Below are 19,974 nucleotides of genomic sequence, written 5' to 3'. Positions count from 1 at the left end.
ACATAGCTGCAAAGGAGGCTAGGAAACCAAATATCTAGCCTGTATCATAACACATGGATCTGCCAGCAAAGAAGAAACGGGAACCAAACAACTCAAATGTGGGCAACCAGTATCTGTCTCAGGGAAGGAAAGCATGTGAGAGAACTTCTGGTTAATGATTGGGGGTAGAAAAGGCCACTGGAAAATAGAACCCCTGGATCCTTTTGGAAAGGTGAGGGTTGGGGTTCTGGGCCTTCTATGTCTCTTCTGTATCTATTAGAGTTTTCATTCTCGTTTTTATTACTAGAGATAGAAAATCCAATGCAAATTGGTTTAAATATACAGGGGACTTTATTGCTTATATAAGGGAAGATGGGCATCAGTTAAGTTTTGATCCAGCTGCTCAAATGATATCATCATGGACTCAGTTTCTCTAAGGTTTCCACTCTGCACTTCACAGTGTTCCTATCATTCTCAGGCTCCATATGCTGTCCTCCCCAACACTGCTATCCCCACAGACCCAAGATCTCTCTATGTGATGGAGAAAAGCAACCGTACAGATGTAGACCCACATCATGGAGCCACAATATCCAGCAGAAAAGCATCTCTTCTTGGGACTCCATTCACTTTCTCATTAGCCTTACTGGGTCATGTGCCCGTCTCTGAGCCAATCACGGTGGGAAATGGGCTATGCTGGGTGTCTTAGGCCAATCACAGGGCATCTCTGTAATGAGTCCATTCCAAGTCTACCAGTGAGAAAGTAGGTGGTAGGAATGATGCTGGAGAGGCACCACCAATTGACTGCTACCCTTTGCCCTTCATTAACTCTAATCCTTAATGACATTGACACCTGCAGGCAGACTTTGGAAAAAGGCGTTTATTGGTGTGGTGGTCTCAACACTCCCCATGAATTGGAACACACGGCCCCCAGGGCCCCCCACCCCCTCCCTAGCATCCCTCCCCTGTCCCACCCCATCCCCTGGACCCTGGGAATGGAAGACAATGTGGGATGGGGCCCATGCCCCCGTCTGAGGTACAGTCACTGTGCCTTGCCCTCTCCTTTTCTCCACCAGACTCTAGGTGGTGTGGTTTGGGGTGGGTGTTTATATAGAGGGTCTCCTGGGAGTTGGAGTTGGTGACATGGCATCTTTGTCTGGGCTCAGGATGTCTGTGTGATGCCTCTCTGTCCCCCACTTTGTGTGATGTGGTGTACCAGGGTGGAGTATTCCTTCAATCACAGCTGAGGCTGCAGCCTCTCAGCGTCCCTTCCTGACATCAGATGCCTACCCAGGGGGAAATACAGCTAGTCACCAGCTACCGGACAGCTGGAGCCAGGGGGCTATTGCTGGTCACAGTCGCTGGTGTGCATGTGTGTGTGTGTCTGTGTGTATGAGTGTGTGGTGCGTCTGAGTGTGTGTGAGGGCGGTCAGGTAGCCTTTGGGAGGTACAGTTGGTGGAGAGGCCAGGAAGTGATAGACTAGCAAGCTCACACCTGTGGGCCAGCTGCAAAGGCCCCAAGGGCAGCTGGCTGGTGCCGCAGGTGGGGAAATCAAGGCCAAGGGGAGTGGTGGCAGGGGTAGGGCAAAGCACTGAAACAGACAGGTGACTCCTGCCACCAGTCTGACAGTTGGATGGAAGCACCGATTGGCCCAGGAGGGGGCCAGAAAATCCAGGGTGGGGAGGGACAAGAAAAGTGGGAAGGTCTCAGGCCACTGAGCCAGCGATGGGGCCTCTGGCTACAGGAAGCTGGTGGTTGACAGCAGGGAAGCCCAGAGCCCAGATGGAGGTCCCCCACTTACTCACAAAGGCTGAATGACAGCTTGACAGGTGAGTGCAATGCCCCTCCCCACTCCCAACCTGCCAGGAGTTGCCCTTTCGACAGGGGGAGGGGTAGTGTGCGTGCATATATTGGGGAAGCAGGGAGCCTGGTAAGCCTCTCTTCACAGCTTCCACTGCAGAGCCTCATACCTACCTCCAGCCAGAGGTGAGAGGCAGTAAGGTTGGGGACAGCGGACATGGGGGTTTCGGGGGTAGGAGGACGGCTGAGTCCCTTCCCCCAGCCCACCCACCCACACACACACACAGAGACACAGACACCTACACACGCATGCAGGCTCACACTCACACACCCACACCCACACAAGCCAGTTGACAGCCTGAGCTAAGAGAGAGGGGTATGGGGTGGCGGGAGTGGGTCACAATCGGAAACGTGAACGGGTGGCGAGAATGGCTGTAGAAAGATGCATAATTTTGCGTTATCCCTCACAGTGATGGGTTCTCTAAAGATCTTTCTTCCTCTGCCTCCTCCTCCTCCTCTCTCTTCTTCCTTGGTGGCCAAGAGCTCTTCTGCCCCCACGAGACCCACGGCTCTTGCTCCCCCTTTTCTCTCACTCTTGGCCTGAGGCCCCCTGCAGGGGGAGGCGAGCTCCACTGGGTTGCGCCTACATTCTCCACCACAGCCAGCCCAGGGCGGAGAGGAGGGCCAGGGGCCCTGGGGGCCTCGGGGCTGAGTTCTCCAGGGATCCTGGGCCTGGGGGAAGAGAAGGGGTGATGGAGGGAGGCCTGAGAGTGGGGGACCCCATGTGTGTCTCTCCAGGGGCCCCATCTCTTCTGAGCCCACTCTTTAGGGTCCTTTCTGGATCTCTCATTGGGTGTGCCTGCTTTTCTGACTCTGTTTCTATTTTTTTTTCTTTTTTTTGAGACGGAGTCTCGCTCTGTCACCCAGGCGCAATCTCAGCTCACTGTAACCTCTGCCTCCCAAGTTCAAGCAATCCTCTTGCCTCAGCATCCTGAATAGCTAGGACTACAGGTGCCCAACACTACGCCTGGCTAATTTTTGTTTTTTTTTTTTTTTTTTTTTTTTTTTTTTTTTAGTAGAGACATAGTTTCACCATGTTGGCCAGGCTGGTCTCAAATTCCTGACTTCAGGTGATCAGCCCGCCTCGGCCTCCCAAAGTGCCTGGATTTACAGGTGTGAGCCACCACACCCGGCCTCCAAAATTATTTTTTGTTTATATGTGTGTTTGCTTATTTCTCTACATGACCACTTGTTTATTGCTTTTCTACTCCTACTAGACGATAAGCTCTGCGAATCCCCAAACCTTGTTTCTTTTGTGCACAGCTGTGTCCCCCACGACCAACCCTTAGCTGGCGCTCAATGAATATTGATTGCGTGGGTCGGTTTCTTACTCGCATTGCTTTTCAGTCTCAGCGTCCATCTCCTAAGTTCAGGGCCAGCCTGAAGGGCGGTCCCGGCGTCTCCACTTCCCTAGCCCCGCCCCCGTCCCCGCCCACCTTCCCGGCCCCGCCCCGCCCGAAGACGCACGCAGGAGCCGCATGGAGGCGCTGGACGCTCCCAGTCGGTTGGCGGCGCGACACGTATAGTTGCCGTAATGCCGGGCGCTCACGTTGGCAAACAGAAGCATCGAGCGGGTGCGCTCCGTCTGCACCTTCAGGCCCTCGGCCGTGCCGCTGCTCAGCCTGCCAGGGATCCGGGTCAGGGGCCGGGCCGCAGCGCCCAGCCAGGCCAGCTCCCCGACTCTCAGGCTTCTCCGTTCCCCGGAGACCCAGCATTCTGCCCCCTACCCCAGTGATCCATCGCCTCGGGTTCTAGCACCTCATGGACCTCGGGTCACTCCCACCGCCGCCCCCGTCCAGGCACCCTGGCCTCTCAGGGACTCTGGACTCTCCCGTGGTGCACCCCTAGCCGTTAGGGCCTCCCGAACTCTGCTTGTCCCCTAAACCTTGCCCGACAGATCCTCAGCATTGACCCCGACCCCTAGCCAGCTCCCTGAAAAGTCTGGGGAGACGGGGCTCCAGCATTCATCAAGCGAGGACCCAAGCTTGTCTCCGGGGCTGGACAGACCCCATCACCTAGAAGCTGGACGCCCCAGGTTCGGGACCCAGAGCTCTGCTGCCTTCCCCTGCCCCGCTCCGTCCCCCTGCCTCACAATCCAAGGGACTAAGGACCTCCCCTTCCCGCTCCCACGGCCCCCTCAGTGCTGTCCTCACAGTCTGTCATCCTTGTACCACTGGAAATCCGCTGGGGGAACCGCCATGGCTTCGCAGCGCAGGAGGGCGGCCCGGCCCAGCGCGGTGCGGGCGCTGGTCACGTCCGTGATGGTCGGAGGATCTGGCGAGGGGCGAGGGTCAGCGAATTCTCCTAGCCGCGTGGGGACGAAGGGGTCCCGCCCCCAGCCCCCGCCTCCCTCAGGCCCGTAAGTCTTGCCCCCGCTTCCTCTTCCCTCGGACCCCTCCTCCCGAGGGACTCGGGGGTCCGCCACCCTTTCGTGCCCAGTGCCAGGGGGGCTCACAGTTGACTGTGACCAGCACGCGGCGGCTGTCGGGCGCCGAGTTAACCCCGTTGTGAGTCACGCACTCATACTCCCCGGCCTGGCCCCGCTGGATGTCAGAGATCTCCAGGATCTCTCCCTCGGAGGTGAAGCCGTCTGTGGGGGGAAGGAGGAGGAGGGGGCGGGGCCGGACACAAACACTTAACACGGGACAACACGGGCACAACACGGACACACATCAGCGGGGCGGGCACGGCAAGGCCTGGAGTGCCCGGGTCAATGGGGGTGGGGTGGGGGAGGGGCTGCGGGGCCGGGGGCCTGGGATCTCTCCAGCTGGGGGTGGGGGAAGGAGTGAGGGTCTGGGACTCAGTTCCCGGAACCCAGTGGGGTGGGTTAGAGAATCTAAGGGTTCAGGACATCCCTCCAGGAATCTGACTCAGATCATGGAGCTCCGTGGGGAGCATCCCAATGGGGAGGGGGATCCCAGGATGTTAGGTCTCAGAAGGATCTAGCAAATATGGGACCAGTGGGGCAGGATCCCTCGTTCTGGGATCTGATTCATGGGGTCTAGGGAATCAGGATCTGGTGACTGGGGTCAGCAATCCAAGTATATGGGGGTCTCATAACACAGCAGCAGTCTCAGAAGACCCTCTGGGACTTAGGGCATCCAGAGATCCCAGATCTCAAGACCAGGATCATGGGGCTCAGATGACCCAGTGGGGTAAAATCCAGGGATTCAGGGAATGGGATCTAGTGATTGGCACCATGGGTCTTCAAAGACCCTGAGAATGAGGATCCAGGGATCTGGGATCTGGTGGTGGAGATCCACACAAAAGGGCTGGTGGGTGATGTCTAGGACCTGGACTGTCATATATGGGCACTCTGGTGCTGTTTGTGGGTAGCCTTGAGCACTGGTTCTTGGGGCTTGTGGAGCGGGAGGGAGCTTTGGATTTAGCAGGTCTTGGTTGGAGCCTGGGAAAGTGCATTCCTGGCAAGTTCCCAAGGGATGCTGATGCTTCGGGTCTGGGGTCCACACCGTGAGGCCCGCTGGGCTACAGTGTCCAGCAGAAGAGAGGCAGAGATGTACGCAGGACCGCTGGTGCAGCCTGGCTTAGGGCACCTAGTGGCAGGGGATCTTAGCCCAGGAGAATGCTGTGAGCGTGTGGGGAGACATCTGGGACGTTGGGGTTGGGGAAGTGGAGCAGGCTGGGGTTTGGCAAGTGATGCAGAAGCAGTGGCCCAGGCCTAGGACGGCAGGTGGAAAGCCAGTGGTGACGCCTCTTAGGTCTGGGGTCTGTGGTCTGCGGATGAAATAACTGGAAGCAGAGTGGGAGCGGAAGCCAAGGGGCCAGGGAGAAGGGGGCTCGGGAAACTAGCTAGGGATATGGGGAATGGAAGGGCCCAGACTGCGCAGTGGGGGACGGGGCTTTTGACCTGGGATGGGGTCCTCACCTCGGAGCTGTCTCCAGGTGACCGTGGGCTCCGGCCGCCCTACGGCCAGGCAAAGCAGGTTCACATTGCCCCCCTCATTCACCGTCACAGGCGACGAGATGTTCACGATGCGGGCAGGGACTGCGGGCAGCGGGAGAGGCTGAATATGGATGCCCAGTAATCCAGGCCCCCAGCCCTTCCTCCTTCAGATCCAGGAGTCCAGGCCCCCAGCCCCTCCTCCCTCAGCCCTAGGAGTCCAGGCCCCCAGCCCCATCTTCCCTCAGACCCAGAAGTCCAGGCCCCCAGCCCCATCCTCCCTCAGACCCAGGAGTCCAGACCCCCAGCCCCATCCTCCCTCAGACCCAGGAGTCCAGACCTAGAGCTTCTCCTCCCTCAGACCCGGGAGTTCAGACCCCCAGCTCCTCTTCCCTCAGACCCAAGAGTCCAGTACCCCAGCCCCTTCTCCCTCAGACCCAGGAGTCTCTGCCCTTTTCTCTGAAACCTCTGTCTGGGCCTGGCATCTTCTTGTCTAATTGCTGATCTTGCCTCTGTTCTCTCTCCACCTTCATGCTAACTTGGTTTCTCCATCTTGGGGTCTGAATTCCTCTCCCTGTCTCTATTTGTATTTATTATTATTTTAAATTAATTTATTTAACAAATACCCACATGGGACTTTCTGTGTAACAGATTCTATTCTAAGTGCTTTACCCAAATCCGCTGATTAGATGCTCACTACCAGCCTCTGGGGTGGATGTTACTGTATTTCATCAATTCTAAGTCATATCTGTGCTTTCCACCCCCCTCTCCCATTTGAACATTTCTCCAAGCAGGATGGCCCTCGAGATAGGATGCCAGGGTATTACTGGCAGTGTTTTTGTTTTTTCTTTTCTAGTAGGGCATAAAATAAAAGTAGCTCTTCCAATTGACGACGTCTGGGATTTGACATATGATAGCACCATCCCCATTTTGCAAAGGAGTCCCGGGCCTCTCCCCTGCTTAGGGTCCCTGGGCTGGTGGACGGTGGCACTGAGGTTGGAACCCAGGCATTCTGACTCCAGAATTGGAGCTCGCCAGGATTCCCCTGGATTCTCTCTGTCTCCAGGTCCCGTCTCTCCGGATGCTCCCTGCCCTCCACCATTTCGGATGCCCTCTGCCTCTCGCCTCACTGTGGAGCTCTCCAGCCCCATCTCTCCTGCTCTGGATCTGGCGCTTGCAGCCTCATGGGACTTCCCTTTGCACACTTGGCTCATTTTCTCACCTGGCCCTGCACACACTGTTTCTTTTCTGGTCTTAGCCCTGTGCCCAGCCAAAGGCGTCAGCTCAGACGTCACGTCTGGGAAGTCCTCTCTGAGCCTCTCCTCAGAAAATCAGCTCCCAAGGTGTGGGGACAGCCTGCCTTGTTCTGTAGCCCCAGTGCCTAGATCAATGCTCACACAGAGTAGGCCCTCCAGGAGTGGGGCTGAACAAATGAACGTGGTCTTCCCCCAAGCACCCCCTCATCCCTGTAGCTCTCCTGCCCTAGAAGTGATCATGCTGATGTGTCACTGTGTAACTGGCCCCCTTCTGCTGGGCTGAAATCCCCAAGGGCAAGGCTGTGTCCGTCTTTCTTGCTATGTATCCCCGGGGTTGGGGAACATGTGGTATCTGTCATCATGCCTCGTCTCCCCCACACTCTCAACCCCTCCATCCAGCCAGGCCCCGGCCAAGGGCTCACCGTGGACAATGAGGTAGACCTGAGTGGTGTACGGCTGGTGGCGGGTCTGGAAGGAGCAGGTGTAGAGGCCCTCGTCGCCGAGCCCCACCTCGGTGATGAGGATGGAGAACTCCTCGGGGGTGTTGATGAGCAGCCGCACCCGAGGGTCGCTGGTCCAGCGGTCATTGCCGGCGTACAAGATGTTGGAGCGGTTCAGCCAGGCCACGCGGGTCACATGCTCGTCGATGAAGCAGCTGCAGGGAGAGTGAAAGTGGGAAGGTTTTTCTCCACTCACCCAGCCTCAGCCTTCCCCCACCGGGGAGGCGGGTGGGAGAAGGAGACCACCGCATCTCCAGGTCCCACCACAGCCCTGTGAGGCGGATGCTGCTGTGTCCACCATAAGCTGGGGGTAAGCTGAGCCTCAGGGAGGGAAAGCTGTGAGCCCAAGTGCAGAACGGAACAATAGCTCGTGGTTACTGAGTGATCGTGTGTGTCAAAGACACAAAAAGGGGAGAACAGAGAATCTGGGAGAGAGGAATAGAGATGCAGAAGGAAAGAGAAAGAGACCTAGAGAGAGGGACAGAGACCCAGAGAGTGGGACAGAGACCCAGAGAGAGGGACAGAGACCCAGAGAGAGGGGGACAAAGACCCAGAGAGAGGGGGACAGAGACCCAGAGAGAGAGGGAGACAGAGACCCAGAGAGAGAGGGGGACAGAGACCCAGAGACAGAGTGGGACAGAGACCCAGAGACGGGGGACAGAGACCCAGAGAGAGGGGGACAGAGACACACAGAGAGGTACAAAGACCCGGGGGGGGGGCAGAGACACACACAGAGAGAGAGAGGGGCAGAGACCCAGAGAGAGAGAGAGAAAGAGACCCAGAGAGAGACTCAGAGAGAAGGGGACAGAGATCCAACAGAGAGGGACAGAGACACACACACAGAGAAGGACAGAGACCCAGAGACAGACCCAGAAAGAGGGGGACAGAGACCCAAAAACAGAGAGAGAGAGAGCAAGCAAGAGAGAGAGAGGCGTGGAGAGAGGAGGGAACAGAGACCTGGGTGAGGAGAGGTGGAGACCTGGGGAAACAGTAACCCTGTCCCTTTCTGCTGGATGCCTGTCCCCTTCTCTCTGAGTTGCTCTCTGGGTCTCTTTCTCGCTCTCTCTCTGGGTCTCTGTCCCTCTCTCTGTGTGTGCCTCTGCCCCCCTCTCTCCACCCCTTTGACAGATGGGGACACTGAAGCCGAGGGGGAGCCAGCTCATAGTTGTGTTGCTACTGAGGGGGAATGTGGAGCCCAAGTCTTCCCATCCCAGGCTGTGCCCGTAACCAGGATCCCCACCCAGGAAGGTGAAGCTCCGAAGGTGAAGGGGCAGGACCGCATGGCTCCATGAGATCTGAGTCCCCATCCACCGAGGGAGGTACCTGAGGGTGGCGTTGTCACCTTCACACACTGTGTAGTTGTCGGCAGGAGAGTTGAACTCCAGGCTCTGGGAGAGCAGCCCTGTAGAAGGTGGGGATGGCTCAGCCTTGGCAGCTCAGGCAAGGCCCGGGCATGGTAGCACTTGCACACATGTGCACACGCATGTCCTTGCGGTCACAGACGTCTCCTGCATCCACTGCCACACACATGCACTACACATGTGCACACGCACGTCCTTGCGGACACAGACGTCTCCTGCACCCGCTGCCACACACATGCACTGATGTTTTCGGAGATACACCCACAGGAGACACAATCAGAGCAGACACATGCAACATGTATCTCCCCATGAGCCCACACAGACTCACAGACTCAGATGGGTAGGTGCCCATGGACACACAAACCTACACACCTCCAGAGATGCAGAGACAATCGTAGCACACAAACACACACATACAGATACACACAGATGCATGTGTACACAGACGTCTATACAGAGACATATGTACAAACATATACATGCAGACACATGTACACATAAGACATATACACAGACACAGATACCTGTGTACACAGAACATACATTCACAGATACAGAGTACAGCAACACACATACCAATATGAGCAGATTAACAATTACATAGATATGGCCAGGTGTGGTGGCTCACACCTGTAATCTCAGCATTTTGGGAGGCCGAGGTGGGAGGATCACCTGATACCAGGAGTTCAAGACCAGCCTGGCCAACAAGGTGAAACCCCATCTATACCAAAAATACAAAATACTATCCGGGCTTGGTGGAGGATGCCTGTAATCCCAGCTACTTGGGTGGCTAAGGCAGGAGAATCGCTTGAAACCGGCAGGCAGAGGTTACAGTGAGCCAAGATCACGCCATTGCGCTCCAGCCTGGGCAACAAGAGCGAAACTTGGTCTCAAAAAAGACCCCAACAATTACCATAGATACATATACATATGCAGAGATATGTACACACATCCACACACAGTCTACACACACAGACATGTACACAGGTACATCAACACACAGATACTTGCGTCCACAGAATACATATGCACAGATACATGTATACACACATACATACACACAAATACACATGTACATGGGCACACAAATATTCATAGGTACACTATACAGACACACATGTACCTATGCGCAGATGAGTGCATAGTATATATGCATACACACAGAAACACACATATATACATGAATACACACAAATATATACACACAGGCCCACAAGTACACAGATGCACACGTACGTTAACTCAGAAATGTACTGAAGACATACACATAAAACCAGATGCATGTAGATAACACATATGTGTACGCAGACATGCAGACACACAGATATGAACACGTGCGCACAGAGATCCACATGTGTACATTCTCAGACACACATCTGTCACAGATGCACAAATACACCCTCACACACACGAACCTTCGCAGACACACCCATCTACACAGGCACACTGTGTGCTCAAGCTCGCCAGAGCATGCTTGCAGGTGTGAGCCCATGTCCACTCGCACACTTCAGCACAGCAGGCAGGCCCCATCACCCCCACGCAGTCATCTCTCTGTAGACCGTGGCCAGCGGGCTGGACCAGGGCCAGGGAGTGGGGGCTGGGCATGCGGAGGTGGTGGAGCCGGCACCAGGCGGAGAGGGAGGAAGGCCGGCTGGATGACCTTGGACTCCTGGAGCGGGAGGGGCCTGCGCGGGGCTGCCCTGCCCCCAGCCCAGGCGAAGAGCTAATTAATCTAATGAATTAATGGCCCGTGCTGCCCCAATGACTCCCGGGGGCCCTCTCCATCAGCAGCCCCACAGGATGGGGCCAGGACGGAGCCAGGTGCAGTGGGTTGGCCAGGCTCTGGGGCTTGGGGCTGGGCCCTGCAGCCCCTCACCCTGGGCCCCCTCATGCCAGAGTCACCGCTGGGATTTGAAGAGAATGGAGAGAGGGGGCTCACCCTCCCTGAGCTAAACACAGTGGACACTGCTACATACAGCCCTGGGAGCAACAAGAGACAGCTCGGGGATGGATGATGGACACACGTGTGCACACGCGTGCACACACACACACACAGGCTTGGACAAGGCACGGAGACCTCTCCAGGCCTAGAAATAGTCCCCACACTTGCTGTGTCCTTACCCAGACAGAGAGGTACACACACAGTCATACAGACACAAACAGCTCCAGCTACACCCATACACACACACAAACACATACAGTCACACGCATACAAACACCGGAGACAGTCCCACCCTCTCAGTCACACGCATGGCTGTGGACCCGCTCAAAGGGACAGGTGTGTATATACAGTGATGCTGACACACCCAGCTCTGCATAGGCACCCAGCAGCAAGTCAGTTGGAAAGGAGGATCTGTCCCAGGAGCGCTCATATAGTCACATTCAGGCCAAGCAACTGCAGCACCCTGAGTCACCCCATCATATACAATAGTTCCCACATGGTTCTATCGACATCAACAAGCCCCACACATGGCTGCAAAGTCCACACACAATTACATCCCTTCCCAGGATGGTGAAGACAGACAGACACACACACACGCTTACTAACCTAACTGGTTACACAGACACTACTGGTGCGAGCACCACGATTCCCAACTTTGCACTTTGGAAGGCCCTGGGTCAGACGCACACAAAGCTACAACCCGTGTAACAAGACAGCGACACTGTCACATCCCCTCAAGCACAAAGGGGCCACGCTGGGCCGAGAATCAGGTCATGTTGTCTCCTGTGATCAGATCACACGTGGCTGGACGCACACACACACACATATGCACACGCAGGGAATTGGAAAGTCACCAACAAAAACCTGGACCGAACGACAGGTAGTGCTACATTCAGTGCTGCCAAAGAGTCACATGTACGCACCAAGATCCCTTCCCAGGCTGGTGAAGACAGACAGGCACGTGCCCTGCCCGATCCCCCAGACACACAGGATTTGCTATGCTCCTGCTGACACACCTTCTGGGCCAGGGTTCCTAAACCTCAGCATGGCTGACATTTGGGCCCAGACTGTCCTATGCAACATAGGAGACTGGCAGCATCTCGCTTCTGATCTGGATCCACTTGATGCCAATAGCACCCCCTACTCCACCACAAATGCCTCCAGACAATGTCAGATGCCCCATAAGGGGCAAAATCACATCCCCACTTCTCCGTTGAGAGCCACTGTCCTACAGGAACCAAGAAGTGGGGGGAAGAGGGAGCTGTCCAAGGTGCCTACCCTAAGGTTCAGGGGCTTCAGGGCTCCTGAACTCAGCAACTGATTGAAGCAGGTGCTGCCCCCATGAGTTGAGCCCATACACCACTCCAGGCTTCTTGGGGCTTTATTTTTTATTTCTATTTTTATTTTGAGACAGAGTCTCGCTCTGTTGCCCAGACTGGAATGCAGTGGCATGATCATGGCTCACTGCAGCCTCAACCTCCCCAGCAAAAGCAATCCTCCCACCTCAGCCTCCCGAGTAGCTGGGACTATTGGCATGCACCACCACACCTGGCTACTTTTTTTTTTTTTTAAGAGATGAGGTCTTGCCATGTTGCCCAGGCTGGTTTCGAACTCCTGGGCTCAAGCTATCCTCCCACCTCAGCCTCTCAAAATGTTGGTATTACAGGCGTGAGCCAGAGTGCCTGGTCAGGGCTTTATTATCTGGTCAGTGGGGTGGGAAGTGGACCCTGCAGGGAAGGCAGGACTCCGGGTGCCTCAGGACTTTGTCCATTGCACTCTGATGACTGTCTGTATCTGGCCTCCCTATCAGACTAGAAGTTTCTTGGGGGTAAAGCTTGGTTCTGACTCAAGTTTGTGTCCCCAGCATCTCCCAACACTGGGCCTGGCCCACCAGAGGCCTTGGGAAATATTTGTTGAATGGATGAATATAAATGGATGCCTGCAACACTCTTCAACTCTTGAACTCCTACTCATTCTTCAGGACCCCAGTGCAAATGTCCCTTGCCCCAGGAGGACCTTTCTGACTGTTCAAGGCAGAGCCCCCACTCCTTCTTCTGGGCACTGTTTGACTTAGCTGAGACAGTGATGAGGAGCTTTGTGATGGCTTGAATCTTAGCTGTGTCCCCCCAGGGTCTAGCCAATCTCAGAACTGGGAAGTGTTTGTGGAAAGGGCATGGATGGTCCTCAGAGACCAGATAATAAATCCCTGAGGAGCTTGGGTTGGAAGATCAAATGTCTGTCCCACCACTTCCTAGCTGGATGACCCCCACTCCTGGCCAGTGTGAGCTTCAGTTTCTCCAACTGTACAAGGTGAAAAATAGTAGTTCTTCCCTGCAAGGGTTTCTGTGAGGGATTCCGTGAGACTATACAAGCAGAAGTATTTAGCTCAGCTGTTGGCATTCGGAAAGAACCCAATAAATGCTAGCGGTTCCTAACAGCACCTTCTTTTTTAGGAACCATCTATTGCTATCCCTGGCTTGGCATAGGTCTCCCTAGATGCTCTGCTCAGGGGAGCGGGTAGGGGGGCAGGGCTGTATCTGGGCTGTCAATTGCTCTGAGTCACTGACTCCCGGGTAGACACCCTGGTAAGCATCTACTGATAAAGCCAACTCTGCATAACCAGGGGGCCCAGGGAACGCAGTGTGGCTGCCAGGCAGCTGGGTTCAAGTTCCAGCTCTGCTGCTGAGCCACACAAGTTACTTCACCTCTCTGGGACTCAATTTCCCCACCTGAAATGGAAATGATAATCATGCCTTCCTCACTGGGTTGTGGGGAGGATTACAAGAGGTAATCCAAGTAAAGGTTCTAGTACAGTGCCTGCCAGTTAAGTGCTTGCAAACAGCTGTCCGTGAGCTGGCTGTTAGGGTGATTATGTGGCAGGCACCGGCCTGTGGCAAGGGAGGTGTCTAGAGGTGATCAGAGGGCTCACTTGGTCCCTGCCCTTGTGGGATTTACGGTCCAGATGCACAGGTCTCACACCTGTTTGATAAACTTGGGAATGAAGGTGGTAGGCAGGTGACTTTTCTTAAGACAGAAAGAGAACCCCAACAAGCTGAGTGACCTTGGGTTGGGGGTGAGAATCTTCTGCCGCCCTGCCAAGGAGCTTAGGCAAAGCTGGGACCCTGCAATGGTTGGCAGGGGTCGCGGGGGTGACACTCTGATTCCACAGTCTCAGAAGAAACAGATGGGAAACCTGGGAGGTAGGGAGTGGAGGGGCGGGGCATGAGACTGGGGCAGGGAGGAGGGGGTGCGGCTCTGGCTGGGAAAGGCTGTGAGAAGGGGCTGGGCCTGTTATGTCTGGCACCCAGGAGTCCCCAGGAGGGTCCTCCTCCCTTTGCTGACCTCAGAGTTCTGAAGGTTGGCTGGGCATGGTGGCTCATGCCTGTAATGCCAGCACTTTGGGAGGCCAAGGCGGATGGACTGCCTGAGGTCAGGAGTTCGAGACTAGCCTGACCAATATGGTGAAACCCTGTCTCTACTAAAAACACAAAAATTAGCCGGGCATGGTGGCGTGTGCTTGTAGTCCCAGCTACTCGGGAGGCTGAGGCAGGAGAATTGCTTGAACCCAGGATGCAGAGGTTGCAGTGAGCCGAGATTGTGCCACTGCACTCCAGCCTGGGTGACACAGCAAGACTCCATCTTAAAAAAAAGAAAAGAAAAGAAAAACAAAGAAAAAAAAAGAAAAAATCTGAGGGCATTAGCGTCACCGACACCAGGGGAGTCCAGACACTGTGCCAAGAATCCTGAAACTAGACACACCTTTTCTTTCCCTTTCTTTTTTTTTTTTTTTTTTTTTGAGACAGGGTACCGCTGTGTCACCCAGGCTGGAATGCAGTGGCACCATCTTGGCTCACTGCAACCTCCACCTCCCAGGCTCAAGCGATTCTCCTGCCTCAGCCTCCCGAGTAGCTGGGACTACTGGTGCGTGCCACCACGCCTGGCTTTTTTTTTTGTAGATATGGGGTTTCCCCATGCTGCCCAGGCTAGTCTTCAACTCCTGAGCTCAGGTGATTCACCTGCCTTGGCTTCCTGAAGTGCTGGGATTACAGGTGTGAGCCACTGCGCCCAGCTTGACCCTCCTTTCTGTTGGTCCCACCTCAAGGTCTTTACCTCTGCTGTCAACTTTGAAAGGTTGACTTCCGGCGGGGCGCGGTGGCTCACACCTGTAATCCCAGCACTTTGGGAGGCCGAGGCGGGCGGATCACAAGGTCAAGAGGTCAAGACCATCCTGGCTAACACGGTGAAACCCCGTCTCTACTAAAAATACAAAAACTTAGCCAGGCGTGGTGGTGGGCGCCTGTAGTCCCAGCTACTTGGGAGGCTGAGGCAGGAGAATGGTGTGAACCCAGGAGGCGGAGCTTGCAGTGAGCTGAGATAGCGCCACTGCACTCCAGCCTGGGCGACAGAGCGAAACTCTGTCTCAAAAAAAAAATAATAATAAAGGTTGACTTCCCCTCTTCCTTCAGGTCTTAACTCCACTCTCCTCTGCTCAGAGATGGTTTCCTCAGCCACTTGAGCTTCAAAGGCCAAGTCACTTTTATCTTCTTTACATTACTCATCACTCTCTGAAATTACCTTTTATTTGTTTTTAGGTTTTGGTTTTTGATCTCTCTCCATCCCACTACAATCTAAGCTCTGTGAGGACAGTGACTGCCTGGTTCACTCACTGCCATAGGTATATATCCAGTGTCTAGAATAGCGGCCCTGGTCCCCATGAGCATTTGCTATATGAACCAACAACCAAGCACAGCCCACAAGCCAGATGAACCCGGAGCTCAGAGGTCCTGGGGAGAGCTAGCTGGTCAGGGGCAGTGCTGGGACTCAAATCTGGGGCTCCTGCCCCCTTCTGACCATCATCACTCTGCTAGTTGCCCCAGAAGCAAAGGAACCACCCACCTCATTTGCTGCTGCAGAAACTGCCATTTGATTGTGTTGAATTGTTCTAAATGCCATAATGTAGCTGCTTTTGTAAATAAATATGTATATGTGAGGGGGTGCGTGTGTGTTGGCATAAAAGATTTAGAAAATAATTGAAGATAGATGAATATTTATGGATGTAAGGGAGGTATGGTTAAGTGGGAAAAGGCCGATTGCAGAGAAATGGGCTTATTTTGTTTCTATTTTGGGGAAAAAAAAATCAACAAACCAACCAATCCATCACTTATGTTGTCCTCTGTGTGTCATGTCTAAGTCTGTAGAAGTGAGAGAAAGCTATGGAAGGATGCGCTCCAGCCACAGACCGGTTCTCTCAAGACAGTGGTTGTGAGAGTGGTGGCAGGGCAGGAGCACAGTGGGGTTTGCCCTTATCAGAGGTGAACTGTTTTGCAGTGTATTCCTCTTGCAACTTGGACAAGATCATGAATAAAAGAAGAGAGAAGATGCTAGTTTGCATATCTTGCCATGAGCTTTTTTTTCCCAGACAGCTCAAACTGTCCATGGGTGGGTGGGGGTGTCTTTCTGGCATCTCGTTCTATCTCGACCCCACCCCATGCCCTCTCGTCCCCAGTTCTCAAATGGGGAACCTAAGACCAGAGGTGGGAAAAGACTTGACCAGGGTCACAAGCCACGTCCTGGCTCTGCCACAGCTTCCTGCCCCAGTCTGGCCCCATAATGATTTATGGGGACTTTAAGAATGAATGTGGGGGCCAGACAGTGGCTCATGCCTGTAATCCCAGCACTTTGGGAGGACAAGATGGGCAGATCACCTGAGGTCAGGAGTTCGAAACCAGCCTGGCCAACATGATGAAACCCTGTATCTACTAAAAGTACAAAAATTAGCCCAGCGTGCTGGCACACACCTGTAGTCCCAGCTACTTGTGAGGCTGAGGCAGGAGAATCACTTGAACCCGGGAAGCAGAGGTTGCAGTGAGCTGAGATCATGCCACTACACTCCAGCCTGGGCAACAGGAGCGAAACTCTGTCTCAAAAAAAAAAAAGTAGTGAATGTGAAAAATGGAAAGTTAGAGCGAGAGAGAGAAGGGGAGGGAGAGAAGAAACAGGAAAGTAGGGGAAAGGTCAAAAGGGTACAAGGAGCGGGGAAAGAAGAGGAGGAAGAAGAAGACGAGATAAGGACAAGGAGAGAAAGAAAGAAGAGGTGGCTGGTGCAGTGGCTCACACCTGTAATCCCAGCACTTTGAGAGGCCCAGGTGGGAGGATCACTTGAGCCCAGGAATTTGAGACTAGTCTGGGCAACATAGTGAGACCCCCATCTCTACAAAAAAAAAAAAAAAAATTAAAAATTAGCCAGGAGTGGTGGTGTGCATCTGTGGTCCCAGCTACTCCAGAGGCTGAGGTGGCAGGATCGCTTGAGGCAGGGAAATTGAGGCTGCAGTGAGCTGTGTATGCTTGCACCACTCCACTCCAGCCTAGGTGAGAAAGTGAGACCCTGTCTCAAAAAAACAAGAAAAAGAAAGAAAGAGAGAGAAGAAAGAAGGAAAAGAAAGAAAGGAAGGAAGGAAGGAAGGAAGGGAGAGAGAGAAAGAGAAAGAAGAAAGAAAGGAAGGAAGGAAGGAAGGAAGAAAGAGAAAGAAGAAAGAGAAACGTAGGTCAGAATGAAGGAAATGAATGAGAGAAGGAAATGAGAGAAGTTAATGAGGATTAAGGCATAAGTGAGGAAGCAAGCAAGAATCGAGACACTGAGTCATGCAATGGGCAACAGTCTGCAAAGCAGAGAGGGACAGATGTGGAACTGTGCTGTCAGCAGCAGGGATGGAGAGACAATGACCCAGAGACAGAGGCAGGTGGAAAGTCAGCAGCGGATAACAGCGATGGGAAGGGATGGGAACCTCCAGAAATGGCAGAGACACAAAGACCTAAAGAGATGCATGACAGAGACAGAGACAGGTGGTCAGAAAGTTAGAGGGTGATTCAGACTGGTTAGGTGGGAGGCGGGGGGAGGACTAGCAAGGGACTGAGGCTCTGGCCCACCAGGTCCCTGCGTCCTGCGTGGATGGGGCTGTGTTTGTGTGACTGGTGTCTGCAGGTGCTGCTTCGGGTGGGACGCTGTGACGGGGTTTCTGTGCCAGACTTGGTCTATGTGGGCAGCCTCCCTGAGACTCTTGGGGACTCTGTCGGGGTTCTTGATTATCCCTGGGACTCTTTGTTCAGGGGAGGGCCTGGGGGAATCCTCCAGAAAGTCTGAATTAACCCAGCTCCCTGCCCTCCTGAGCACCCACCCTCCAGCCTCCTGCCTCCTTGCACTCTCCTCCCTTTTCTTAGGGGGGAATCTAGGAATCTCCTAGACCACCCCCTGCCTGCCAGGCCCTACTGGGGAGACTCAAGGTCCAGCTACCTAACCTCAGTGCAGAAACCTGCCCCTGGCCCTCTCCCCAGCTGGGAGGGCCGGGGTTAACCCTTCAACCCTGCTTTAACCCTTCCCTTCCCTCTGTTCTTCCTCCGCCCATGTCCATTGCTCTTCCACTGTCCAGCCCCAGGAACCTAGACGTTCCATCAGAGCTTCAGAATCCAATACCCCAGCCCAGCACCCCAACTTCCTGTATCTCCAGCTCCCTTCTCCCCCACATAACTGCAACCTCCCCAAGTACCAACACTTTCTCTCAACCTAGATGACCCTGCTGGGGGATTTCAGACCCTTCCCCTCTTTTCCTGACCCTGGGACTAGGTCTGGGGACACCCTTGTCCCCTCCTCTTACTGACCCTGGGAAGACATCCATCTCCTGACCTCTGTCCCGAGATGCCTACCCCAGCCCCCGGCAAGGACCTCTTCAGGGACCCTCTCCACGCACGGATGAACACCCCTGACAGGGCGTTATCCCCTGTCCCCACCCCAACTCAGTTCGGAGATCCGACCCGGGGACCCCGACTCCAGTGTCTGCCCCCTCCTCATCAGGAGCCGCAGACTCCCTCCCCCAGGCCGGGCTAGGTGTCTGCGACCCTCTTGCCTGCTCCGGGAAGCAGACCTCTGCCCCTAGGCCCGGCTCCGGCCAGAGGACGCCGACCCCTGCCCCGGGGCGCGGACCCCCACGTCCGAGGTCCCCCTGCCCAGCCAGGGGATGCAGACCCCTCCCCCGGGCCCAGACCTCGGCGTCCCGGGGCCTCCCCTCGCCGGCCCAGGGATGCAGCCCTCGACCCCCACCCCTGATCCCCCAATGACCCACCCAAGACCCTGGCGTCCCTGCCGAGCCCCCCGCCCCCGGCGCTGCGGTACCTCGGCTGATGACGGCCAAGCCGGCCAGGGCGGCGGCGGCGAGAAGCCGGAGCCGGGCCCCGGGCGCAGGGGGGGGCATCGCGGCAGAGGCGGCGCGGAGGGGGAGGGGAAAGGGGGGGCCGGTCCGGGGCGCGCGAGGCCTGGGGGGAGAGGGGGGAGGGGGAGGGGGACCCCGCCTGCGGCTGCACCGGCCCGGGGGGCGGCGGGGGCGGGGGGAGGGGGCCGGGGGGGCGCGACGAGGCGGCCGGAGCTGCTGCAGACCCGGGGAGGGGGGCGGCGCTGACGGGCAGGGAGACCGGCCAATCAGGAGAGGTGGGGGGCCGGGGAGGCGGGGTCGAGGGGGGGTTGCTTGTTGGAGGGAGAGGCCTTTGTTACTGCGGCCCGGCCCCTACCCCCTCCCGCCCCAGGCGTCCCCACGTCTTTCCACCACATCCGCAGAACACGGAGTCTGGGATACTTCCTAAAACCCAGCTCCCTCCTCCTTCAAGTCCCAATCTCATCCTCCCTTGGACCTAGGAGACTAGCCCCAGTCCCTCCTCTCTCAGACCCAGGAGTCCAGGTCCCCAGCCCCTCCTCCCTCAGACCCAGGAGTCCAGGCCCCCAGCCACCTCCTCCCTCAGACCCAGGAGTCCAGGCCCCCAGCCCCTCCTCCCTCAGACCCAGGAGTCCAGGCCCCCAGCCCCTCCTCCCTCAGACCCAGGAGTCCAGGCCCCCAGCCCCTCCTCCCTCAGACCCAGGAGTCCAGGCCCCCAGCCCCTCCTCCCTCAGACCTAGGAGTCCAGGCCCCCAGCCACCTCCTCCCTCAGACCCAGGAGTCCAGGTCCCCAGCCCCTCCTCCCTCAGACCCGGGAGTCCAGGCCCCCAGCCCCTCCTCCCTCAGACCCGGGAGTCCAGGCCCCCAGCCCCTCCTCCCTCAGACCCGGGAGTCCAGGCCCCCAGCCCCTCCTCCCTCAGACCCGGGAGTCCAGGTCCCCAGTTCCTCCTCCCTCAGACCCGGGAGTCCAGGCCCC

The 19,974-nt window shown here is 55.8% G+C and overlaps 1 protein-coding gene across 1 annotated transcript; it reads right to left on the bottom strand.

Annotated features, from left to right (window-relative positions):
* Positions 1 to 307: 307 nt before the first annotated feature.
* IGLON5 (IgLON family member 5) lies at positions 308 to 19,248 on the bottom strand. Its single transcript, XM_054465788.2, has 8 exons — positions 18,965 to 19,248; positions 8,818 to 8,896; positions 7,417 to 7,649; positions 5,724 to 5,843; positions 4,293 to 4,427; positions 3,991 to 4,111; positions 3,305 to 3,459; positions 308 to 2,509 (listed from the first exon to the last, which is right to left on the bottom strand). Exons 1-8 carry the CDS (start codon positions 19,041 to 19,043, stop codon positions 2,421 to 2,423), a joined length of 1,011 nt encoding a protein of 336 aa, XP_054321763.1. The 5' UTR covers positions 19,044 to 19,248; the 3' UTR covers positions 308 to 2,420.
* Positions 19,249 to 19,974: the final 726 nt, after the last annotated feature.

The sequence above is a fragment of the Pongo pygmaeus genome, chromosome 20 (assembly GCF_028885625.2).
Source record: "Pongo pygmaeus isolate AG05252 chromosome 20, NHGRI_mPonPyg2-v2.0_pri, whole genome shotgun sequence".
Lineage (NCBI taxonomy): Eukaryota > Metazoa > Chordata > Mammalia > Primates > Hominidae > Pongo > Pongo pygmaeus.
The sequence above is the reverse complement of the archived record's forward strand: the minus strand, read 5'-3'. Positions and strand labels throughout refer to the sequence as shown.